The sequence below is a fragment of the Hyaena hyaena genome, unplaced genomic scaffold (genome assembly GCF_003009895.1).
Source record: "Hyaena hyaena isolate Hyena2069 unplaced genomic scaffold, ASM300989v1 scaffold_857, whole genome shotgun sequence".
Taxonomy (NCBI): Eukaryota; Metazoa; Chordata; class Mammalia; order Carnivora; family Hyaenidae; genus Hyaena; species Hyaena hyaena.
In genome coordinates, this window is record NW_024081490.1 from 203320 (window position 1) to 228049 (window position 24730).

The following is a 24730-nucleotide window of genomic DNA, read 5'->3' on the forward strand; positions in this document are numbered from 1 at the left end:
TCTTTGTTTCTGCCTTTCCATAATTAAGTGGGCTATGTATCAATATGCATTTGTATTCACCTTGTTCCAGAAAAGAACATACGGGTTTCTTTTTCCAAAAATGTATAATTAATCTTATTTATAATTAAATGTATGACATTATACATTTCAATTGGTTTTGAAATTCTAGCAAGTATATTTTCTACATTGTTAACAATGGAAATACAGCCCTTAAAACTCTACCTACATCATATTTTGACTACATCTAGTAAATTAAGGGACACAACCACCACAATGAATAGCGCCTTTAGAAACTGAACCAGAGCTAAGGCTCATCCCTGTGTTGTTATGACTATTAACAGCAACCCTTTATTGATGCTACAATATGCCACACACTCTATATTGTTCTTATTCTCATAATAGCCCTGTGCAGTTATCAAACTTATCCCCATTTTAAATGTAGGGAGAGGGAGATGCTAATTTCAATAACTTGCCCAGGGATACACAAAGAGAAAACAGAATTAGGACTCAAATACGGGACCCAGGTCCATCTATCTCCAGACTCTGAGTTCAATTTCTTCTGCCACATGACATCCTTTTAAAATAAGGTTTGGACTGCAAAGGGAAAGGATGCAAAAGAAAAAAGACCTAAGATGTGTTGACTATCTGTTAATTGCTAGAATGCATGAATGATAGATAGATGGATGGATGGGTAGATGGATGAATAAGTAGGTAGGTAGGTAGGTAGGTAGGTAGATAAAAATAGAGGTTAATTTAAACCTTATAGTAACTATGAAAGATAGAGGTTATCATTCCCACTTTATAGAGACATGGCTTGTTAATTGATATGCCTAACATCACTGACCTAGAAACTTGGGAACAGGAAATAAAACGGTTTTTATGTGATGTTTCAATATGTTCCCTCCCTCGACTCTACTGCAGGGTCTCATAAGTAACAAAAGCCAGTGAAAATAATCTGAAACCATTTGGGTCAAAAGCCAAAATGGCAAAAATTTGTGTCCAACTGATAACCCTACATTTCAGCAATGCTAGTGCAGAAGAAAAAGAAACCTTACCGTCCATGTAAATACATTAAAAATAACAAGTCATGAGAATCTCATTCTTGTACTAAATAGTTCAAGAACACATCCATTTCAGAAAAGGATGTATTCATATGCACCATATTTTATGAGAATTTGCAGATTTTAAAAGGCATAATATTGCCTAGTTGCCAGGATTTTTTTCCACTTAGCATCCTTTAGTTCTGTATTGAAGATTCTGGAAAACACTTTCACCACTTTATGAACCATATGTAGAGTTTGATTCTCCTCCAATTTTTTTTCATTTGTTATTATCATCATCAGGGAGGATTACATCTCATCTACTTAGCTGCTAGAATGAAGATTTCAGTTTGGAGGAGAGCCGATTTCTTAAAAAAAAAAAAAAGTTAGCTGCTTCAGGCAACAGTCCTTTTGATCCGCTCATTAACACTTTTCAAATGTTCGAGTGATGTGGGCATTCTTTGCGCTAGAAAATGTCAGCACTGGAGCCTGCAGCCAGCTTGATGCAATCATATGTTCCAATATTCAGAAAAGAGTGAAAAGAACTGTCAACAGTGAACTGCCTTGGATTAAAAAAGAATAAGATACTGTACAACGCCTGTAGATCAAGTCATGTTTCAGGACTGATTCTTGCCAGTGACAAAAACAAATGCCCAATTTATCAGCAATGTCATCTAAGTGACTAAGAGCCCACAAACAATAGAGAAGTCGCTCTCAGTGTTTAGAAAAGTTTCTTTGAAATATATGGGGGTCTTCCTTTCATTCTCCCTTTCTTTGAAAAGATCAGAGAGCAAGTGTGGTGCCTTTCCTCTGAAGTGCATAAACACAACGTTCTCTTACATTCGTTTTTGGGAAGTTTTTTTTCCTGACTCGCACAAAGTTAGATGCTTTCATCATCCAGATTAAAATACGGTCTGAGTTATCTCATCCGCCCTTTCCTTTTCTCCTTGACATACTCATCAATGATCAAAGATTCCTGCTCTGAACAAATAAAGAGCTGGTGGGACGTCTGGACAATGAATATAATTTAAAATGCCAAATGGGGACTGGGAAGAATAGTGTGAGAGTGTATTCTGCCAAGAGTTAAGTAAAGGTGCTGCTGTCAAAGCAAATAAACTATACCAGGAAGAGTTTGATACCCTGTTTTCGCAAATGATGCTCTGTTGGAAAACATCACCACGGAAGCTGTAAGTACTAACATCACACTCTATTTCAAGGAGGCAACCAAACATAAATCATTTTAATTAATGGTGCAAAGAAGGCATATTAAAATTTAAATTACTTCGGTTTTATTGTGCATTCCCTCCCAAAAAATCAGACTACTCTCAAAGTAACTCAATAAAGGCACCGAAAGCCCTCCTCAACAATAAAAGACAAGTGCAATATAGAAGCATTATTACTATTTAGAAAGAACAGCACAGCTGCTGCTGGCTAAGAAAACGATTCCTTGGAGCTCCAGTCAGATATATCCTCATCATGAAAGCTCAACTTACTTATAAGCAAATTGAGCTTTAAAAAGATAACTTTTTTAAAATGGTTTTTTAAATCAAGATTTATGAGATCTTTTTGTAATGTCTTAAATGCTCCAAGGAAAAATGAGCTTGCAATTTTCCCTTGAGGATGGAGAACTTTGGCCAAGAACACTAGAGCAACGTGAACATTTATCATTTCTAGCATATTCAGATATTTATTTGCAGCTGTAGAATACACTCTAATTGACAACACTCCAGAAAGCCTTTGTTTGCCACCTCATTAGCCTTACATCTGTAATTCTGCAGAGTGCCTGGTTATTCCAAACAATACAACTATAGGACTCTCATTACTGCCATCGGGCAGCAAAACAAATCTGTCATGAGCTCAACACAACTTCTAAGCTAAACAATGATGAAAACATCCATATTTTCTGATATTTCACTCATGATTCAGTACACGATAAATTTTTGTTAACCTCTTCGGCCCCCATTTTTAATTTAAGGAATAGGAAGGATGCAGCTGATGTCTTTGTTAAAGAAAAGCAGTTATAAAGGACGGATGTGAGGATCCTCAATGAGCAGGATATAGACTCTTAAACAGATGGTAAGAAATAACTTCACACAAAGTGAGAACTTCTCCCCTTACGGAAGAGTTTGCAAACTCAACACACTCTATAATTCACTAATGACAGTACCTAAAAATTTCAGCTTTGCATCAAGGTCCTTTTACTATGATTACTACTAGATAAAGTTTTCCAACTATCATTGCTTCAGATTTCTAATTGTCATGGAAAGCCCCGGTACACAGAGGACACTATTCTGCAACATTTTAAATTTTTTTAAAATATTTTTTAACGTTTATTCATTTTTGAGAGACAGAGAGAGACAGAGCATGAATGGGGGAGGAGCAGAGAGAGAGGGAGACACAGAATCAGAAGCAGGCTCCAGGCCCTAAGCTGTCAGCACAGAGCCCAACACAGGGCTTGAACTCACGAACCATGAAATTATGATCTGAGCCAAAGTCAGACACTTAACCGACTGAGCCACTCAGGTGCCCCTATTCTGCATTTTAAATGATTCTCTCTCTCTCAATCTCTCCCTTGAAAATACTCATTAAACAGATATGAAAGATTTAAAATGTGTAAGTAGTCTCATATTTTTTATATTTATTTATTTATTTATTTATTTTTTGAGAGACAGAGAGAAAGCAAGTCAGGGAAGGTCAGAGTGGGAAGGAGAGAGAAATCATAAGCAGGCTCCACGCTGTCAGACAGAGCCTGATACAAGGCTCCAATTCATATACTGTGAGATCATGGCCTGAGCTGAAACCAAGAGTCCAACTCTTAACCGAATGAGCCACCCAGATGCTCTGTAAGTAGTCTGTTAAGTGGACAGATTTTCTATTGCACAGGTTTTTCCTTAACCTTTTTCATTCTACGCCTTTTTGGTAATCTGGTGAACCAATGGATCTCTTCCCAGAATAATTAAGCTACATTAAAATAAAAAATAATTTTAAGGAATCCAATTATATTGAAAACTAATGACCAATTATGTTAAAACAACACAAATGTGTGATATAGAAGTATATACTATTTTATTCATTCCTTAAATAATGAGAACTGGGAACTACCCTGATTTTGAAGTTATGTTACTTGTAAAATACATTTCAAAAATATCGGAAAAATTATATGTGATATAGGATACCTGCAGTTACTATTGATGACAAAATCTTCAGAACTGTGAACACTTTTGTGGATAGCAGCCTACATTTATAAATGTAGGAAATGATAAATTTCAGTTGGAATTTTTTCTCACCCAAGTTCACAATCCTCAGGTTAGAAACCCCTGTGGGGTATATGTAGAAGCAACTAGACAAAGGTTAAATTGTTTCTACTTCAGAGTTTTATTATAATAAAAAATTCTTATGTGCTTGTATCTCAGTTCCTGTTGTATAGAAATGGCAAAGGCCACATCTCCTATTGTATATACATTATAAAGAATACCTTTTAAATAAAATCAGTGAAAATCATACAATGAACTAAGATTGTACCGTAAATCCTCTCATGCAAAATGCTTCTCCATAGTTGACAGAATTTTGGTTAAAACTCGCAACAGGTTACCCAATTTTGAAGTCGTCTTCCAGATAAAGAGAAGTCAAGTGTTTTAATTTTAAGAATTGAAATAGTTCAAAGAAGATGTGTTTGCTGTATAACATGCCTGTTGTACGACGATGAATAAAATACACACAATACTTGATTTCATGAAATTAGTAGGCTATAAAGTAAGAGAAATGTTCAACAAATGATCACATAAATAATCGCTTAACCTTAATCTCATTTAAGTATCACCAAAAATGTACCACTGGGTAACTTTTTTGAGGATTTTGGTTAAAATTTTAATATAAAATATTCTAGAGGAGATACTTACGACTTTGGTATGTTTCTTGTTCCTCATGCCAACTAGTCAAGCTAATGAGTATATGTCATAGTTACAGAGATAGTTATTGAGTTAAATGCTCAAATTCTTTGCCTCACCTGCAGAGTAAAATGGTCACTTTCTAGCTTTCAAGGAATTCAGTGATTCAGCTTTTGTATACGAACGGGATGGTACTGGCCTCTTCTAGCAAATTAACAAGCTCCCGAGAGAGCTGTCCGTGGATCCCGGTTGTCTGATGGTTCTAACAACATATATGCCTTGGATACATCTAAAAATCAGAAACCTGTTTCTTCCAAAACTTCCTGTCACTCCGAAACAATAAAGTCACTTCTACTCAGTATATAAAACATTATGCACATTTATTTTATGGTTACTCAAAACAAAACAGAAATGTAATTCTAATTTTTAAAAATGCATATTGACTCCTTAATAGCCTTGGAACCACTGCTAACATTTTGAAGAATATTTCATTGTCTTCCATTTTACAACCTCTTGTACTCCATGAACAGTTTCTGTAAGGAGCCGCTCGGAAAACATGTTACATAAGACGCGCCAAATCAATAGCCCTAGGCACTCATTCCCAACCCTGGGGAAGAGAAGAACCCTTTAAGAACTGTATTAGTTTCTTAACACTGCTGCAACAAGCCACCACAATTGCAATGGCTTAAGACAAACAGAAAATTTATTTTCTTACGGTTCTGGAAGTCAGAGGTCTGAATGGAGTCTTAGAAGGCTAAAATCAGGTATCAGTAGAGCTGGTTCCTTCTATAGGCTCCGGGGCTGTATCTGTTGCTTGTCTCCCTGAGCTCCTGTGATGGTCATCATTCCCTAGGCAGTAACAGCACCCTCCAGTCTCTGCCTCCATGGTCACACTGCCACTTCCCCTTCCGTAGGCTCATCTCCCTCTGTCTCCCTCTTACAAGGACACTTGTGACTGCATTTAGAGCCCACCAGTAGGTCCTCCTGGCTAACCTCCCTAGCTCAAGATCCTTAATTTAATCACATCTCAAAGTTCCTTCTGCCACAGAAGATAACATTCACAGTTTCCAGGAATTAAGACCTGCATATCTTAAGGGACCATTATTCATCCAACCCCAAGGGCTTCTTCAAGTGGCTCTGAATCCTGGAGAACCAGCCCTGTCCTTCCCCTTCAGGGAGAATCACCACCATGGGAAATCTTACCACTACTTCTCTGAGACCTTCTGGTTATTTGGGGCAGGGAAAAAAAAATGAGAGCCACTGTCTGAAGTACAAGGAACACTGTCATTTTTGAGTTATTGATCAGGGATCTGTGGAATTTTAATCTCTGAATAATGAACAAATCACTTCATAAGATATATGCATAAAATATTAAATGATTGAATGAGAATGTGTGACAAATATTAGGGCCTCTGTTCAGGGCTTCATATCTAGGCTTTCTATCTTTCTAAGAGCTCCCGAGCATAAGATCCTCAAGAAAGTAGACCACTCACATAATCTAAATGTGCCTGAGAACAAACATTTTTGAGCTCTTAGTCATGTGTCAGCTGAAAGATTACATTTGATTTTTTAAATGTTTATATACTTTTGAGAGAGAGAGAGAGAGACAAAGAGACAGAGAGAGAGAGAGACAGAGCATGAGTAGGGGAGAAACAGAGAGAGAGGGAGACACAGAATCCAAAGCAGGCTCCAGGATCTGAGCCGTCAGCACAGAGCCCACCATGGAGTGCAAACCCACGAACTATGAATTCATGACCTGAGCCAAAATCAGACACTTAACTGACTGAGCCACCCAGACACCTCAGAAATATTAAATTTAAATGTTTGCCACTAGCACTTTTATTTTTTTATGTTTATTATTTTTGAGAGAGAGAGACAGAACATGAAAGAGTGGGGGGGGAGCATGCAAGAGTGTGGGGGAGGGAGTGGGGGCAGAGGGGGGGGACAGAGGATCCAAACGGGGCTCTGTGCTGACAGCAGAGAGCCTGTTGCAGGCCTCAAACTCACAAACCACGAGACTGACTTGAGCAGAAGTCGAACACTCAACCGACTGAGCTACCCAGGTGCCCCATCCACTAGTACTTTAAAAACACTCAAAATTTGTACAACACCAAGCTGAAATAAATGCATCTCATTTCACATTCGAAAGTAATATTACTGGTAACAACAGATAGTCAAAGTTAAATTGATCCCTAACAATTTAACTGCTCAGAATTATTTAGCTAACTACGTTCTAAGTCCCACATTGTGCAAACATATTCTCTTAAAGGAACAAAGTAAAACAAATATCCTGCAATTGCACCACAACACCCTTGGACACTCTCGAGATTGTGTCACAAGGCTATGGTCCCTGTGCCCCTTTTTCTTCACATCACCTCTTCATTCTTCCCTAGCTCACTTAGCTTCCATCTTCCTTCCTATATGCACTTTGTTAGCCCTCCTTTGCTTTGGCCATATCCAAGGCATATCATCTGTCACTGGCTTCCCATTTCAATTGTTGATGGAAACTCAGCAGGATACAGACTTAATCCCCACCAGGACCGGACCTGGGTAGACACTGCTGTAAACCAAGCAAAGCTTCTTTCAGGGGATTATACTGATCAAATCTCTCCAGTGGCTTCTCATCCTCCCGGGGGGAGTTCAAACTTCGGAAAAGACAGAAGAAGCCTCCCTAATGAGATTCCTGCTTAAATCCCAACCCGTCTTTCACACTTCCCTTTCACTGGCGCACCAGGTAAAAGCCTCAGCCTAGGGCTCCCCAAAGCATGCCGGAATAACTCAGTGTAATTCCACACACACACTTCATCTGAAATATGCCTCATCAACTGTAAACATCTTATTCATTATTCAAAACTCAGTGTGGAGTCATCAGCCCAGTGAGGTTTCCCTAAAACAATCCTGTGACTCTGGTAAATCCCTTCTCCTATGTTCTTAGTGTGCTTTACATATGTCGCTATGGGGACACTCATGCCCCTCCATTTATACTTTGCCCACATTTCTGTGTTTCCATATTAAAATACGAATTTCCGTATCATCTTATAGTCATTTTTGTACCCCCAGTTCCTAATATAGTACTGACACAGATTCCAAGGGCTGAATACGGAATTTTGCTTCTACCCTGCTTTAAATCTACTTTAGAAGACATTTGCTATGATTCATTTATACCTAAGTATAAATATAAGTTCATACTCGAGGCCTGCTGCTCTTTTAACTATAGTTATCAATGTAAAATACAGGGGGATCTCTCTATTAAGTTTCAGAAATCCGTAAGAACTCATAATGTCTGTAAGGATAAAAGGCCATTCTGACATCCTGACAACATACCTTAAAGGTAGCCCTCTGTGCTTTGCATAAAGAAATACACCTTGTGATCTCTCGTGATCCATGATCCCTAGTCTCAGGATTAAAATGAATCTATTCTCACCACCTGGAGATCGAGTCCTCTCTGTAACATCCAAAATGGTGGTCAAGATCGTTATTTGAGCACAGCTAGCAATGTCCCAAAGAGCCCATTTTAGTTTTCACACAGGTCTTTAAAAGAATCATATACTTTGCCACTTTTGAGCCATCTGATCAATAATAAAGGAAACTGCAAAATAAAGATGGAAAGCACATCCACCACTGCAAAAGATAAATTAAAAAAAACAAGAACACATCATATTAAGGCACCCTTTTGCTTTCAATTTGACTCAAGAATGCTACCCAAAAATAGCCATATCTAGGATAATCGAGATTACAACAGGAAACCATTTGAGCATAAACTGCTATGACAGGAGACTGATTAGTTCAGTAAAGAGACAGGATGTTTCTTGTCTCTACCGTTGTCTGAGTTAATTCTATACCTCTTGTATGGGGCAACAGCTCTGAGACAAAGGATTGTAAAGCTGACTCACAAAAACAGAATGAAGTACAATTAATAATAAATGCAGGAGTGATGCAAAGTAGTGCCTGAAGTTATAAGGAAGCTGAAATTAGTCAGCAAAGGTGAGGGAGAAGAGAGGCAATCTAGTAATATTAGGCACAACACCACTGTGATCTACAGAATATAATGTTCTACCTAATGTGCTGATAATAAAAAGAATACAAACTTGAGCATACCTCAAACTGAGTAGGAGGTATGCTTTGAATGAGTGCTTCTTCAGATAATCTTTCCTATGATTAGGAAACCTGAACAATCTAAATTGGGTTACTTGAAATGTGGTGAACTTTATTACTCAACATTCCATCCTGCAGTAGACAGAATAATGCCCCCTCCCCGCAAATGTCCCTGGAACTATGAATAATGTCCATTACATAGCAAAAGGAACTTTGCAGATATGATAAAGTTAAGGACCTTGAGGGGGTAGATTATCCTGGGTCCAATTTCTTCACATGGTTCCTGAACACTGGAGGTCCTTTCTCAGCTGGGCTGAGAGAGAAGATGGAGGAAACAAGGTAGGAGTGTGGCCTCGAGAAGCCGGAGAAGGCTAGGGACCCATCCCGAGCATTAAGACAGGAATGTAACTTAGTCCAGTTTAGTCCAGCCTCACTGGACCCATCTTAGATCTGTGATTAAATCACTGCTAGATAACAAATTTGGGTTGCTTTAAGCCATGGAATGCACTGCAATTTGTTAAAATAGCAATAGAAAATGAATATAAACCTGTATTCTTTCAAAGGCGTTACTCAAACAGGAAAAATAACACAAATACACCATCATAACTTCAAAACTGCCTGTGTGACAGACACCCTAACATTTGCATACAGTTTATTTCTAAAATGTTTCTCTGAGAGGCACAGAGAAGGTCCTGAAATAGATCTTCTAAAGAGGTAATGAAAGATTCAATAAGCACTGACAAGAAAACCTGACAGATTATCAACCTCTCTCCATGAATCCAACAGAAAGTATCATTCAACTTACTGGAAATTCTTTTGTACTAAAGTAGAAAGCCCTTTATCCCTACTACCTCTCCTCCTACCCTCTCGCCTTCTCCCTCCAAGCTTGATTTTGAAATGTTTTTTTCAGATGAAGTTTTATAAGAAACATTTATTGGCATGGATGTTTTCTAGAATTTATTAGAGTTTTTTTATGAAAAACTACTAAAATTCAATTCACTAACTGAAACTTTACTGTTGTTGACAAGAGAGCATGGATTCACAGTTCAGGCCTTACTTTATATCTCATTGCTTCACAAATGAGTAGAGTTGAAAATCCTCCTTACTCACCACTTTGCAGCACAGGGGCCAAAACCACCACATCAAACCAATGCCCAGTAGTAGCAGTAACACCAAAATGGCAATGACGGCTGCAATACCATTAGACTAGAAGAGGCAGAAGACAAAAAAACAAAGTGGTCAGTAAAGCATAGGGTTAAATCCCAAATACACGTGTTTTTAAGGAAACACCAGAAAATGATGTGAAAGCATAATGATGTCAAATCAAATTTCTATTATATTCTTCTAAATTCTGCAAATTCCTTTATAATCGATTTCATATATGTTAAAAATCTATAATAAATACGAAATATTCCAAAGCACTATAGACACTTTCAATTTTTTTTAATGTTTTATTTCTTTTTGAGAGACTGAAAGAGACAGAGCGTGAGCAGAGGAGGGGCAGAGAGAGAGAGGGAGACACAGAATCCAAAGTGGGCTCTAGGCTCTGAGCTGTCAGCACGGAGCCTGATGCGGGGCTCAAACCCACAAAACATGAGATTATGACCTGAGCCAAAGTCAGACGCTTAACCAACTGAGCCACCCAGGCGCCCTTATAATAATTATTTCTTGACCTTTTACCTTTTTCTTGTCAGTGAGTATATATATAATTTCTAATCCTTTATTAGTATTCACAACTAAATGATGACACTTCTAAATGATGCCTTAAAGAATGCAGGAAAAATCACTATCTAGAGTTATTTGAATGGGCTGTCTGGGTGCCTGTCTTGTCTCTGGGAAAGGATTATTTTCATTACAAGGGTGATTACTTCTAGGCAGAATGTATGCAGCATTTTCCCAGACTTTTTGATGATAGAAAACTACTTTCATTATACATATAAATGACAGGGGAAGAGGAACATCAAAACTAACCAGGTAAATGGCACACCAACAACAATGGCTCTTGTTGGCAAACAGTACATATGCATCAGGGCAAGAAAGCAACCTCGTGCACTCACATATCAGATTTCGCACCACAGCTCAAGCACTACCCACACAGGAACCACACCAATTTCTGCACACTTCTTAATGCCAAGCTCTTGTAGCCCTAAGGAACCTGCCCTTAGCTCTGCCTCCAACCCCCTTCCTGTAAGGAAGGCATCTTCCTTACAGGCATCTTACAGGGCTCAGCTTAAGTCACTTCCCCAGGAAGCCTGCTTTGCACCCTCTGGCTAGAAAAGGCCCCTCTTGAAATAAACCATAAGAGACTCTTTACAATAGAGAATAAACTCAGGGTTGGTGGAGGAGGAGTGGGGGTCGGGGATGGGCTAGATGGGTGGGTATTAAGGAGGGCACTTGTTATGATGAGCACTGGGTGTTGTCTGAAAGTGATGAGTCACTAAGTTCTACTCCTGAAACTAATATTACACTATATGTTAACTAATGAGAACTTAAATAAAATTTGAAGAACAAACAAAAATAAAGTGTTCTATCGATTATTAAACATTTTCTGAAAAAAAAAAAAGAAAATGCCCCTCTTTATTATACAATTAATAGTTCTCTGTAACATTTATCATAATTATTTGTTTATTTTTGATAAATTGATTATTTCTTTAATTTCGCTTTTCTGCCATTCGACATTAGGAACTCTAGAAAGTCATGGGGTTACATCCAACCTACTTACCCATGTATACTCTATGCTTGGCATTTAAAATTATTTACTAAGAACATGAACTCCAAAGAAATAAGACTGCAAAAGCCACAGATACACTGAAATTTTAGTGTGGGGATGAAGTTTCCAAGGCAACAAGGTGTGTCTCTAAAACCCTACTCTGGTATCCCCTATAATAATGATTTGGGTTTTTGTACGTGTCTCTTTCTTTCTTTCTTTCTTTCTTTCAGGGAAAGAATGCAGGGAAGAAAAAAATGTAAATAACTCAATATACTCCCCAGGTGGAAATTTGAAACTTCATGGGCAGTTTTTCAGAAATACATCTCTTGTCATTCAAAACAAATAAGAAGTACAATCCCAGAGTCAGAATAAGGGCTACTTTTATCACAAGAGCTCGCAAGGTGTGGTCTCAGCAGTACCCATCTTAGAATGTCGCTGTAGTGAAAGTCTGGAGGTTTAATTGTAAGCAAGTTGGTTAATTTCTCAGGGCCTGTTTTCTTATCTCCAAAATAAGAAAGCCAGTTAGTCCCAAAGCATGAAACTCTTTGCAGAAAAGCCTTTACTATTATCTCTCTCTTAGGAAATCATTATGCACATTAACATACTTATAAATATCTGAATCACTCTGCAGCAAAGAAGTTCAACTTACATCACCACAGAACCATCTTTTTTTCTCATAACATTTGAAATATCTAAATGTTTAAATCTAGGATTCCCTAGAATCCACACTGAGAAATGTGGTTGATCAAAGCAGGTGACAATGGTGATTGTATTCAGTCAGTACATTTTAGAATGAAATTTAAAGTGCAAAACATAATGACGTATGCACAAAAAGAGATAGCAATCTTCATGTAGACAGTAACATGTAAATAACTGAGAAGAGAAGAGAAAAGAAGAGAAGGTAGTTTTCAAAACAAGTGGCAAGGAGGTGTTAGCCAAATATACTTGGTTCACCTAATCAGAAAAATCTTGACATGTATACCATTTCCTTGTATCACCTGTTATTATCACAAAGGAAGAAAAAGGAAAAAAAAAAGATGAGCATATAGTGGCTTGGAAACTATCCCGAAATAGATCCATTTTTAGAGATATTGATTACTAGCAGTCTTTGAGTTTTAATAAATCTATTTTTAAGGTAATTAACTCTCAGAGCAGCATAAACCATAAAACATTCACTACTTTCAGAAATTTTTAGATTAAGAATCAACTACACATGAACAACTAAAGCTATCCTTTGATTTCTGACTTTGCGGCTGAAAGGAAAAGGAAACAACCATACAAGGTATTTATGTAGCTGTTGTTAGGTTCCAAATTAACCAAAACTGGTACCACCAAGGTATCATGTAGAATCTTTGATCATTTTATTTAATTCTTCTCACAGAAGACAACAACAACAACAAAAAAATATCAAAACTTCACACATGCACACACTATCTTCACTGAGTTCTATCACTCACTATCTGCCCATTCTTAAGACTCTAGAAGATGCAATTACATGATATTTACAATAAAGAATTAACCTAAAATATAAGAAATAAAAAGACATGGACTCGTGCAGCAATTTCTTGAGGTAGAGTTTGGTAGAATGAAAATATAATCTCAAATCTGGTAATTAACACATCTGAAATATCGAAATCACTGTCTTGCACATAGAAATGTGTGTGTGTGTGTGCGCGCGCGCACGCGCACGCGCGTGCAGGTATGTGTCAGAGAAAGAGAGAATATAAATACTTTACAAAAAATTTTCAGGCAAATATCTAAGTTCTCTGTTCCTAAAGCCAAAAAAAAAAAAAAATCAGAACACAGATCAGACTACCTGAGAAATACTCAAAGTGCATCTTTCTACACAGGCTTCTAAACATTCATAAACAAGTCATGTGACTTTCCACAGCCTTGATTATGCTAAGCTCTAAAATCTAGGCAAATGGGAATATGACAGGAAAAGTATGTAAAAAAAAAAAATACATAGAAAAGTGTGATATCCTATAGGAGAAAGGCTATCTAAGGCATAAATTCATGATTCTACCTTCAAGTATCAGGTCTTGTATAAGATACTCCCCATCTGACTATTTATGCGCAGAATGAAGACAGCACTCCCTATCAGTCCTTTCCCACATGAGGATCTAGTCACAGCACTCAAGAAATGGCTCACCATTTGCCTGTGCTATAGTTTTCAAAAGGCTCTATGAACATTTGGTTTCCTCTTTTCTTAGAACTCAAACTCTGTGTTCAGAAATAAGAACATGCATCTAGAAGATATGAATCTGCTCAAATTTTATCGGTTAGTTTTTTTTCTTTCTGTGAATGTGTCATTAGCAGGAAATTCAGAAAATCATACTGACAGAACAGAGAGTAGATGGGCTCACCGTGATAGGCAGTTAAAATTCTTGATTTTTCCTCCAAAACAATAATTCTATTAAGAACATTAATAAGACACTATGCACATCCACATGCAAATATACATTTGCTATGACAATATTATCATGCCAACTGACTCCAAAGACTCATCTTCAATAAAATTAAAAAGAAAATACACACTTTCTAAAGACCTACAGACTTAATCTTTATCATATTTAAGCTGAGCATGATGGAAAACAGGTCAAAGGAAGCGAAGAATGTAATATAACCCAACCTTGCCATCAGTGCCTCAAGAGTATGACACACAGTCCCTGGGTGTCCCAATCCCAGACATTAGCTCAGTTAACTGGATACAAATTCAGGCTTTCCCAGTTCCGTTGTTTTCATTTGCCAGAGCCATTATCAGAGCATGAAAGTCTTCATCTTGAAAGGGAAATAATTCCATTGTTCACATAACTTTATAAACAAATTAAGGAAAGGTCAAATACATAGACTTCAGTTCTATGAGCAGCCAGCAGGCTGCAAACTGCAGTTAGGAGACAAATGAAACTAGCCATGATGACACATAGATCTGTGTCACAGGTAGAAACTAAAAGCCTCTCGTGTCCGGTTGGTATGCCTGCCTTTAAATAAGTAGGTGCCAGAGTTACCAAGTTGGACAAGTCTTCAGGAAGCCCACAGGTTAGCTGGAGAGACAAACCTTGAACAAGGTTTGAGCAAGGAAGGCAACTACAATAGAGACAAGTAAAAATAGGGACTAACCTGGTCTTCCGTTCTGAGAGGACCACCTCGAGGAAATAAGAAAGTGCAGGGAGAAAGTGAGGCAGAATTAGTGGCTCTTGCAAGGACAAGAGAAAGACAATTTTGGGTGGAGCATAGAGTTAGAGGGGACTTAGCAGCACCTGAAGAAGCTAAAGAGAAGGTATGAAACACAACGTTCTCAAAAGTGGTAGTTCTTTATAATACGGACAGAACTGGCCATCTGTCAAATTAACGTCCATTTATTGGAAGACCTTTCATTTGGCCATTTGTTGGACTGAATCTTTCTAACCATAGTTTTGAAAAAATGGCATTCTCAGATGTCTGTGAAGATTAGGTTGTGCAAGTTTTCTGAGGAGTCCACTTTGATATTTATTACCCAGATGATGATCATAGCTATGAAGCCAAAACTCTTTTAAGGGTTAACTGAGGATATACCACAACCGTGCACTTGACATTGGGGTAGAAAGAACATATTTTGTAGTCATCCTGGACATATTAAGTTTTTGAATTTCATCTGCATCTGATTTCCTTTTCTCCATTAAAACAACTTTTCCAATCAAAAACTTCATTCCATCTAATGTAAGTGAAATTCTAGCTGAGAGAATCATAGAAGTATAAAAACAAATCAGTCCCTACTGTACTTGCAAAATAACTATAAGAATCACTCAAATTTTTCAAAACTCAAATAACTATGGGAAAGAAGAATAACTCAAAATTTTTCAAAACTGTTGTAATCTACCTAGAAACTATTCACAGCAACCACATTAAAAACAAAACAAAACAAGAAAAACAAAAAGCAAAGAGAGTCACAGAAGGGGAAGTGGGTCTCCACAATATTTTTCTTCTATGGATTCAGAGTTCAGGAAAGAAAAAAATAGTCACAGAATGAGTGATGATTTCATGTTCTGGATTCTTTTGGAATATGTGATATGCGGAATTAGCAAACTATGCCCCAAAGGCCAAATCAGCTCATCTGTTTCATAAGACCCCTGGCAAGCTAAGATGTTTTTTTTTTTACCTTATTACATAGCTGCAAAAAAATTTTTTTTTTAATTTGTAATGGGGCGACTGAGTGGCTCAGTCAGTTGAGCGTCCAACTCTTGATTTCGGCTCAGGTCATGATCCCAGGGTCATGGGATCAAGCCCCCCATAGGACTCCATGCTGAGTGTGAAGCCTGCTTGGGATTCTCTCTCTCTCTCCCTCTGCCCCTCTCCCACTCCCTTCTCAAAATCAGAAAAAGAATATGTTACATAAAATTCAAACTTCAGTGTTTGAAGTCTTTTGAACACAGCCACATGGATTTGTTTACATAGTATTTACAGATGTCTTTGTGCTAGAATGGCAGAGTTGAATAGTTGTGATGGAAACTGTAGCCCTCAAACTCTGAAATAGTTACTATCTGACCTTTTACAGAAGAAAAATAAGTTGCCAACCCCAGTTTTATATAAATCAAATGAGGACCTAGTTACAAAGGGCAGATTGCACAAGTGGTCAGGCCAGTGAGGGGGAAGACAGACTTGGATTCAATTCTCAATTCTAGCATCTACTTGACTGTGAGGCTGAGCAGATAATTTAACCTTTAGAGCCTTCAGGCTACAAGTTTCCCCTGTCAGGGGCAGAGCTAAAAGCAACCTACATTCTTTCTCATCAAGCCATGCGCCCTGCTGAGAGCTAGATGTACCTAATAGAAGAAGCACCTTCTAACGCGTTTGCATAAATGTGTGCAAGAGGTTAGAGATGGCTCTCTGTTCCTCGTCTGTAAGATTAAGGTAATAGTAAGAGCCTCCTCTTAAGTTTTAAGTATTAAATGAAGTCATAAAGTGCTTAGCACATGTATGGTGCTTAGCACTGTGTGCTCAGGAAACATATTCTTGATACGGCTATGTCAAGAGTCAGAAAAACAGAGGTTCAAAGGGGGAACAAAACGTATCTTTTACTATTTTTTTAAGCGGAGATATATTTAGGAGATATTCTGAGATAGATAAAGAGAAATGTCCGTCTAAATACAAGCCCTTCTCAGGCCCTAATCTTAAATCTCATAAATCGAAGCCTTCATTTTCCCACTTTTAAACTAGATATACAGCTACTTTCATCCATTCATTTAACAAATAATTTTGGAGCACAAGCCCTGTGTAAGGACCAGGCACTGGTACGAAGGCAGTGAGTAAGACAGGCCCTGCTGTCAATATCTCGAAATGACTAAGAAAAGCCCAGAAGTAAACAGGAAATTACAGTTCAGTGACATACTGCCTTAACAGGACGGAGCCTGGATGCCCTCGGAGCACACAGAGGGGCTGCTCTATCTGTAGGATTTCCATGAAGATTAATCAATTGCCAAAGCAATGGTGCTTTGTTTGATTGGCTTTCAAAGGCCTGTGAGAGCCAAAAGCATCATCCTAGAATGAGTAACCCCACTAACTGCACCTCATCATATCTGAAAATGCCTGACAGACTGAATATCACTTAATACAACACCCGAGTGTTTATCATCATTTTACCCATCTTGTTTTGAAAAGAGATTTAATGCACACATCAGCAGGAACATCTCACGGCAACAGGCTCACTTTTCATGTCTATAAAATGATAATATTACTACCACACACTCGAGGTATTTGAGTGTGAATACAAAATAATGGCTAATTCTAATGGGAAAAATGAATTATGCTACGATTTTTAGCAAAACAATCACGTGAATTATAGTATTTATTATCCTATAATAATCACTGGAATAATAAAAATTCACACAGAAGACATGTGTGATTCATACATCATGAACCTAGACTGAAGCATCAAGGTAACTGTGACCCCTGTGACCTTTCATCTTTCACCTCTCTGAAGCACTTAATGTTGCCTTCTTTTCATATTGGAATTCCAACCTTCCTTTGGCTCCTTTACAGAGTTAAGTGTCCTGGGGTTTTCCCATTTCTTGAGCTAGTTCCTGTCTTATTCACTAATTCTACTGACCAAGATGGGCTTACATTCTCCCTCAGCTTGATTAAACTTCAGATAAGTTTCTTCTTGACAATAGGCCCATGACTTCTCTCTTTTTTTTTTTAGAGAATCTACTTTAGAAAACTTCTAATTCCAAAATCTTTCTCTCCCTCTTTGAAATGTATGTAAGTCTCCTTTGAAGTTTCTTCCCAGTTTTACAGATCCAAGGGGGAAGTTCTCTCTCAACCTGAGAGCCATCCCTTTGAAGTGTATTCATCAAACAAGATGGTGCCCCTACTTCCCAGTCTCTGTGGGAGGGCAGGAGCCTAACTTCATGGGTGCCTAGCTCCAAATTTTAACACTACCTCCTGTCTGGTAAATAAGAGAAAGTTTACTTCTCTTTTGGGTAAAACCAGTTAGCATATACAGGTGGCCTGCAATTCTCTCCACCTCCTTGTCCCATCTCTGTTGAGTTCAATCTCTCCCCTATTGTAATAGTCTTTTATTTTATTTTATTTTTTAAGTAATCTCTATACGCAACGTAGGGCTTGAACCCACAACCTCAAGATCAGACGAGTCACATGCTCCAGTCAGGCACCCTTGTAATAGCCTTGAATAAGGTCTTCCTTACCTGTTTAATGTTGTCGAGTGCCGTTTTTCTTTATCACTACATACTTCTCCCATTCCAAGGAAGAAAAGAGAGCAAGGAGGAAAGAGAGAGGGAAGGCGAGAAAAAAAAGGAAGGAAGGGCAGATCCAACAAACTATTACAGTTATCCTTTCTTCAGTTAAAGGATATTTCAAAATTAAAATGGCAGAAAGAGCTATTTTGGAACAAAAGAATTCTTTCAAGTTGAATAAATCTAGCATTATGAAAAATATAATCCGCTTTTTTTTTTTTTTTTCATTTCAGCACAGACTTCTGTGCACTGAGGTTTAAGAGCCACAGACCTACAGGATAAACTCTTAACTTCACCTGGTTGTTTTCTTTTTTGAGGCTACTGATAATCTGGTCTAAATTTTCTACTTTCAAGCTTCCTTCCCACCATCTTTACTCCAACCAAATAGATCCACTCTCTGTTTTGTTTTTCTATTTATCTGTAATCTGCTATTCCTTCCTTTCTTCTTGCCTAAATCCAAAACCTTTCTCAAGAACAAACTGGTGGTTGCCAAAGGAGAGGGATTTGGGGGTATGGATGAAATTGGTGAAGGAGATTAAGAGATACAATCCTCCAGTTGTAAAATACATGAAACACAGGAATGTAATGCACAGTGCAGGGAACATGGTCAATAATATTGTAACAACTTTGTATAGTGACAGGTGGTAACTACGCTTATTGTGGTTACCATTTCAAAATGTACATAAATATCAAATCAACTATGTTGTATACCGGAAACTAATACAATGTTGTATGTCAACTATTCCCCAAATTAAAACAAAACAAAACCTTTCTCTGATGTTCTTTCTCTCCTTGATCTAACCTCTTAAAAGTCACTTTCATTTTTTTTCTTTTTTCAGTAAAAATCATGTGGAATTTCATTGACTACCCCAGGCTATACAACCCTCAAATGTGTACTTTCAATCCAGACCTCTCTCTGGAATTCTTGACTTGTAGATTCAACTGCTTTATGATATTTCCACTGAAATGGCTGTATACACATCTTTCACTCAACATTTCCAAAACAAAAGAAGTCTTCATCTTCTTCCAAACACTGCTCTACCTGATGACAACACATTCTTCTAGTCGCTCAGGTGAAAACATTTAGAATTATTGTGAATGTCCTCTCACACCCATATCTACTCTGTCTAGACATCCCAGGGATCCCACCTTTACTCAGATGTATTCAAATCCAATCACTTCTTTCCACCTCACATTTAGTGGAGCCATCCTCCCCTCTTCTAGATTATTTAAACAGTCAAAAAATTGGTCTCTGTATTTCCACATTTGCCCCTCTCTGCAAGGTGTATTTTTACACAGTAGCCAGAGTGATCTTTTCAAAGTAATAAGTCATATCATATCACCTTCCAATAGCTCCCCAATCCACTCTGAAGAAAAAGTCGGCCCCTTCCCCTCATTCTCTCCTACTTTTTTTGAGACTCCTGCTTTCCCAGGGTACCTCCATTCCAGCCCACTGGCCACCTTGCTTTGCTTTAAGCTTGTCAGATAGAATGACCGAATGATCCTTTAGGCTTCATTCTATTTACTCCTGCTGCACGAAACACTCTTTCCTTGTGTGGTCTTCAGAGTTCACTTCCTCACCTTCCTCAGTCTTTATTCAAATTTCACCTGTGCAATGAAAATTACTTTGATCCCCTACTGAATATTACAACTTGTCCCTACCTACACCCTCTCCATCTCTGACACAACCAATGTCACTCCTTCTAAAATCGCCTCACTCTTAAACTACCTTGAGTCACAATGTTCTCTCCTGAGAACCAGAAAGACCTAGGAAGACTTCCTTAAAAGTACATGACTTGTAAATTCCAAAGTGAATCAATTAACCTCAGCATCCTGCACACCATAATTGTCAACGGCTATAGGATACAAGGCTTTGTATAAGATACAATAGTATGGGAGCTGATCACTGAGAATCTACATAATTTGTAATCCTACCACATCCTGAGAGATGAGAAAACCTGCAAGTTGCAAGATGAATTGTAAATAAAAAGAGGAAAATGAAAAAGAAAACAATAATTAGAAATAAATTTAAAAAACAGAGGATTGTGGGAGATTTTTCTTTCTGTATATAATACAGAATACAAAGACTTGTATCCTATACAAGGATGAGAAAGAATGGCTAGAAGAACAGAATAAGAGGAAGGATGAGATGCCTGCGTGACTCAGTTGGTGAAGCATCTGACTTCAGCTCAGGTCATGATCTCACAGTTTGTGGGTTTGAGCCCCACATCGGGCTGTGTGCTGACAGTTCAGAGTCTGGACCCTGTTTAGATTCTGTGTCTCCCTCTCTCTCTGCCCCTCCCTAGCTCACACACACCCTCTCTCTCTCCCTCTCTCTCAAAAATAAGGAAACATTAAAAAAAAATTAAAAAAAAAAAAAGAATAAGAGGAAGGATGGAGAAAGAGCGTCATTTTAGTGAGCTAATCACCGAGAAACTACCTAATTTGTAATCTAACCACATCCTGAGAGACAAGAAAACCTGCAAATTGCAACATGACTTGCAAATAAAAAGAGGAAAAAAACTTAGGTAGTTAAAACAGAGACAGGTGTTGATAAAGAGTTATCCAGAGCATTCAGTAGTGGACCAAGGTCCCTATGGTTGTTTTGTTTTCCTTGCAATGTTTTCTTACAGTGAGAAAGACAACTGTCTCTATATAATAGTGAGTTATTTTGTGTTTTAAAGGAAGGATGTCTCTCCAATGAAAAGATCAAAATATAGGGGCACCTGGGTGGCTCAGTCAGTTAAGCATCTGACACTTGATTTAGGCTCAGGTAATGATCTCATGGTCTGTGGATTCAAGCCCCATGTCGGGCTCGCCACTGGCAGCAGGTTGCCTGCTTGAGATTCTCTCCCTCTCTCTCTGCCCCATGCCTGCTCTCTCTCCACCCCCATCTCAAAATAAATAAAAATAAAAATATTTATTAAAAAATAAAGATCGAAATATAAAACCATGAACCATGAGATATGAGAAAGTGTTTTGAAGGGAAAGGATTTTGGGTTTTTTGCTTTGACTACTGTAGTTTTACAAAGATAATATAAAAATAATAGCCATGTGATCAGTCTCTTTTAGTGCTGTCTTCATGTTCAACTGAATATGAAAACTTTCCATGAACCCCAAAAATTATCTACAAGGCAAACACTATCTTAAAATGAAGTTTACAGTTGAAATTATTGCATCTTAGGTAAAACAAATGAATCATTTCAAGTAAAATAGAGTTTCTAACCAAGATATATCAAGGTATCAAAATCAAATTATTTACTCACGTTATAAAGCACCAACATTTAAAAAGGACAAAAATATGAGATCATATTAAAATACACTCATAATTTCATAACATGATCAATGTCTTAGACACAATAATCCAACCTTCATAAGAGAAAAAATGATTCCATTTTGATAATGATGTTTTAAGAAAAATGTTTCATCTGAAAATCATTCTCCTACCTTATTTTGATTTTTAAATAGGACTTTTGAATTTTATGAATATCAGAATAATTTTTATACTATCTTAAAATCTCTTTTTAATGAGACTAAAGAAAAAAAACAAAATCTAAAATAAATTCTATACAAAGTTTTCCTAGTGGCCGTCTCCAGTGTCATTGCTGGCATCTTCCTTTTTCTAATATCCAACAACACTCAGAATCCAAAAATTATTTCTGTATAGAATCATTTTTAAAAGTAACCTTATGCAACTTTTTACTTACACATTCTGTGGCTGTGACTATCAATGAGCTCGAAATGACAGATTTTCCGCCATTAAAGCTCACTGAAACATCAAGAGTTCTGGAAGAAACAATAATTAAAAATAAATTAAAAACCAGAGGATTGTGAGAGATTTTTATTTCTGCATGTAATTCAAAACCAGCAAGAACGTTTACTTTTCATCAGTTATCCTAGCTTTTTTCTTTCTTATATCCAGTCCTTACTTGGTAGCCAAAGGCAAATTCCTTAAATGATCTAATTTTTCCTAAAAGAAGTATTAGCATAAATAGAAACATTAAAAAACTCATTAAGAGAAATGCTGAGGCTGTCTTTCCAAAAACCCAAAAAGAATGAAAAAAAAATGCTTAGAACTGACTTAGCATATTTCCCCTGTCTTCAGATATTACTACCATCACAAGATTATGAAGGATAAAAAAGTTGGAGGGGCGCCTGGGTGGCTTAGTCAATTAAGTGTCCCACTTCTGCTCAGGTCATGATCTCATGGTTTGTGGGTTCGAGCTCCACATCAAGCTGTCAGCTCAGAGTTTGGAGCCTGCTTTGGATTCTGCCTCCCTCTCTCTCTGCCCCTCCCCCATTGCAATGTCTCTATCAAAAATAAGCATTTAAAAATTCTTTAAAAATAGATAAATAAATAATTGGAAATAATAAACCATTCAAGGGTAAAATATAGAGAAAGTATAATCTCTTGTATTATCAAGAGAGAGAAACTGAAGAAAAAAGAGAATGCAATGTTCATGTTATTTGTTATAGATGGTCTCAGGACATTAAAATATTTTGACAAAGGTAGAAGAAGAAAGGATAATTTTCTTTTTCATAGCTAAGATACATCAGAATTAGAATACAGCTCTTACTTTGGAAACATGTTTCAAAATATAAGAATTAACAATAATTAAAATTTCATAATTTAGATTCTTGTAATTATTTGTGATCAGTCAGCCAGGAGTTGGTAATTTTTTAAAAAATAGCTCTAAGCTATCAAAAGGGGGAAAAATGACAAGGAGATTTTTTTTTTTAACGTTTTATTTATTTTTTAGAGAGAGAGAGAGCACGAGCAGGGGAGGGTCAGAGAGAGAGGGAGACAGAATCCGAAGACAGGCTCCAGGCTCTGAGCTGTCAGCACAGAGCTGGACGCAGGGCTCAAACCCATGAACTGTGAGATCATGAGCTGAGCCGAAGTCGGATGCTTACCCAACTGGGCCACTCAGGCGCCCCGAGATTTTAAAATATTAAGTAAACAACCCTTTTCCAAAATAGTTTACACAGTATATTATCCTATAGTAATCAGAATGCCAACATTTCAAAGCTACCCATTCATTAAAGCAGAAAGTAGTATTTTGGTAATCTAACTTCGATAGAGTGCCATGCTCCCATTCTCCTAAAATATTCTAAATTCCAAGAATTAATAGCTAAAAACTTTGACTGAATTACTCTGAATCAGTAAAATGTTGTTATAGTTTGAAGATTTTTTTCTCTATCCCTTGAATTGAAAGCCAAATTTGCTACTGCTTACAAAGAATTCTGATAAAAGAGAAGCAATCTCAAACCACTGGTAAAGTTTTCAATTATGATGCCAAAGAGGGGAGATGAGAAGCATTATTTAGCCCTGCTATGTGCCAGATACCAGCCTTGGCATTTTAGGGACATCATCTCATTAATCCTCACAACGGCCTTTAAAATAAGTAGTAGTTTCACAGTTGTGCAGATGGGGTACATAAGGCCAAGAAATGCTAATTACCTTGCCTAAAGTGGTAAAGCTAGGGTTCTAACTAATTTTGAAGTCTTTCCATCAGACCTTGCAAACTTGTTGAAATCAGAGTCCTTAGTATGTTTCTTTTCTCAATGTGACCTTTAGTTTGGATTCACACAGGAACAGAGCCACTCCTAGCAAACCTGAAGCTGAACTCTTCTTAAAAAAAATGGCAATGCTTCTAAAACTATTTCTTTAAATTATTCCCTTCAAAATACCTTGTTTTAAAAAAAAGGTTTAGCTATATGCAGAGAAGAATGTGAACTTAAGATGTTTGTATCAACTTGTTTGAACTTTTGAACTAGTTCAACACAGAATGCCAAGTGGCTTACTTAAGAGAGAAAACTTAAACCCAATTGCTTATTCTGCAGAACTAAGTGCCTTGTTTTGTTTTATTTATTTATTTATTTATTTTTTTGGAGACTAAGCAGAGTTGAATCCAAAAATAATCTTTCCTAGTTCCCAATTCCTCTATTTTGAACAATGTCCAAGAAAGCATATGACATGATAGGCATGGTTTTAGTTTGGAGGAAGAGACTATCTGATTCACAATAATATATGATAGTCACAAGTAATCTTACTGATTCCACTTTTATGGGTTCAGTGGATACTGACTGAAGTTGTTTGTAATCTGGCACTTAGATGTCACCAGAAATAAACCAATTCTCTAATTAATGAAGAAACCATTAAAAATGTTGATGCTTCCAGACTGAGAAAAAAAGGAAAAAGGATTTTAATGCTTCTCCAAATGGAATAAGAAGATCTATTTCACAACAAAGCTTGCTCTTTCCTGT

General features: G+C 37.3%; 1 protein-coding gene across 2 annotated transcripts in view; it reads right to left on the reverse strand.

The window, feature by feature from the left end:
- The window catches only part of ANTXR2 (ANTXR cell adhesion molecule 2), a 148402-nt gene that overhangs the window by 69418 nt on the left and 54254 nt on the right, over window positions 1–24730 (reverse strand). For both annotated transcript variants that reach the window (XM_039220015.1, XM_039220014.1), the window contains 2 exons: window positions 22171–22249; window positions 10133–10228 (listed from right to left, as the gene is read on the reverse strand). In XM_039220015.1, the coding sequence (XP_039075946.1) occupies window positions 10133–10228; window positions 22171–22249 (175 nt within the window). The remainder of the gene's footprint in view (window positions 1–10132; window positions 10229–22170; window positions 22250–24730) is intronic.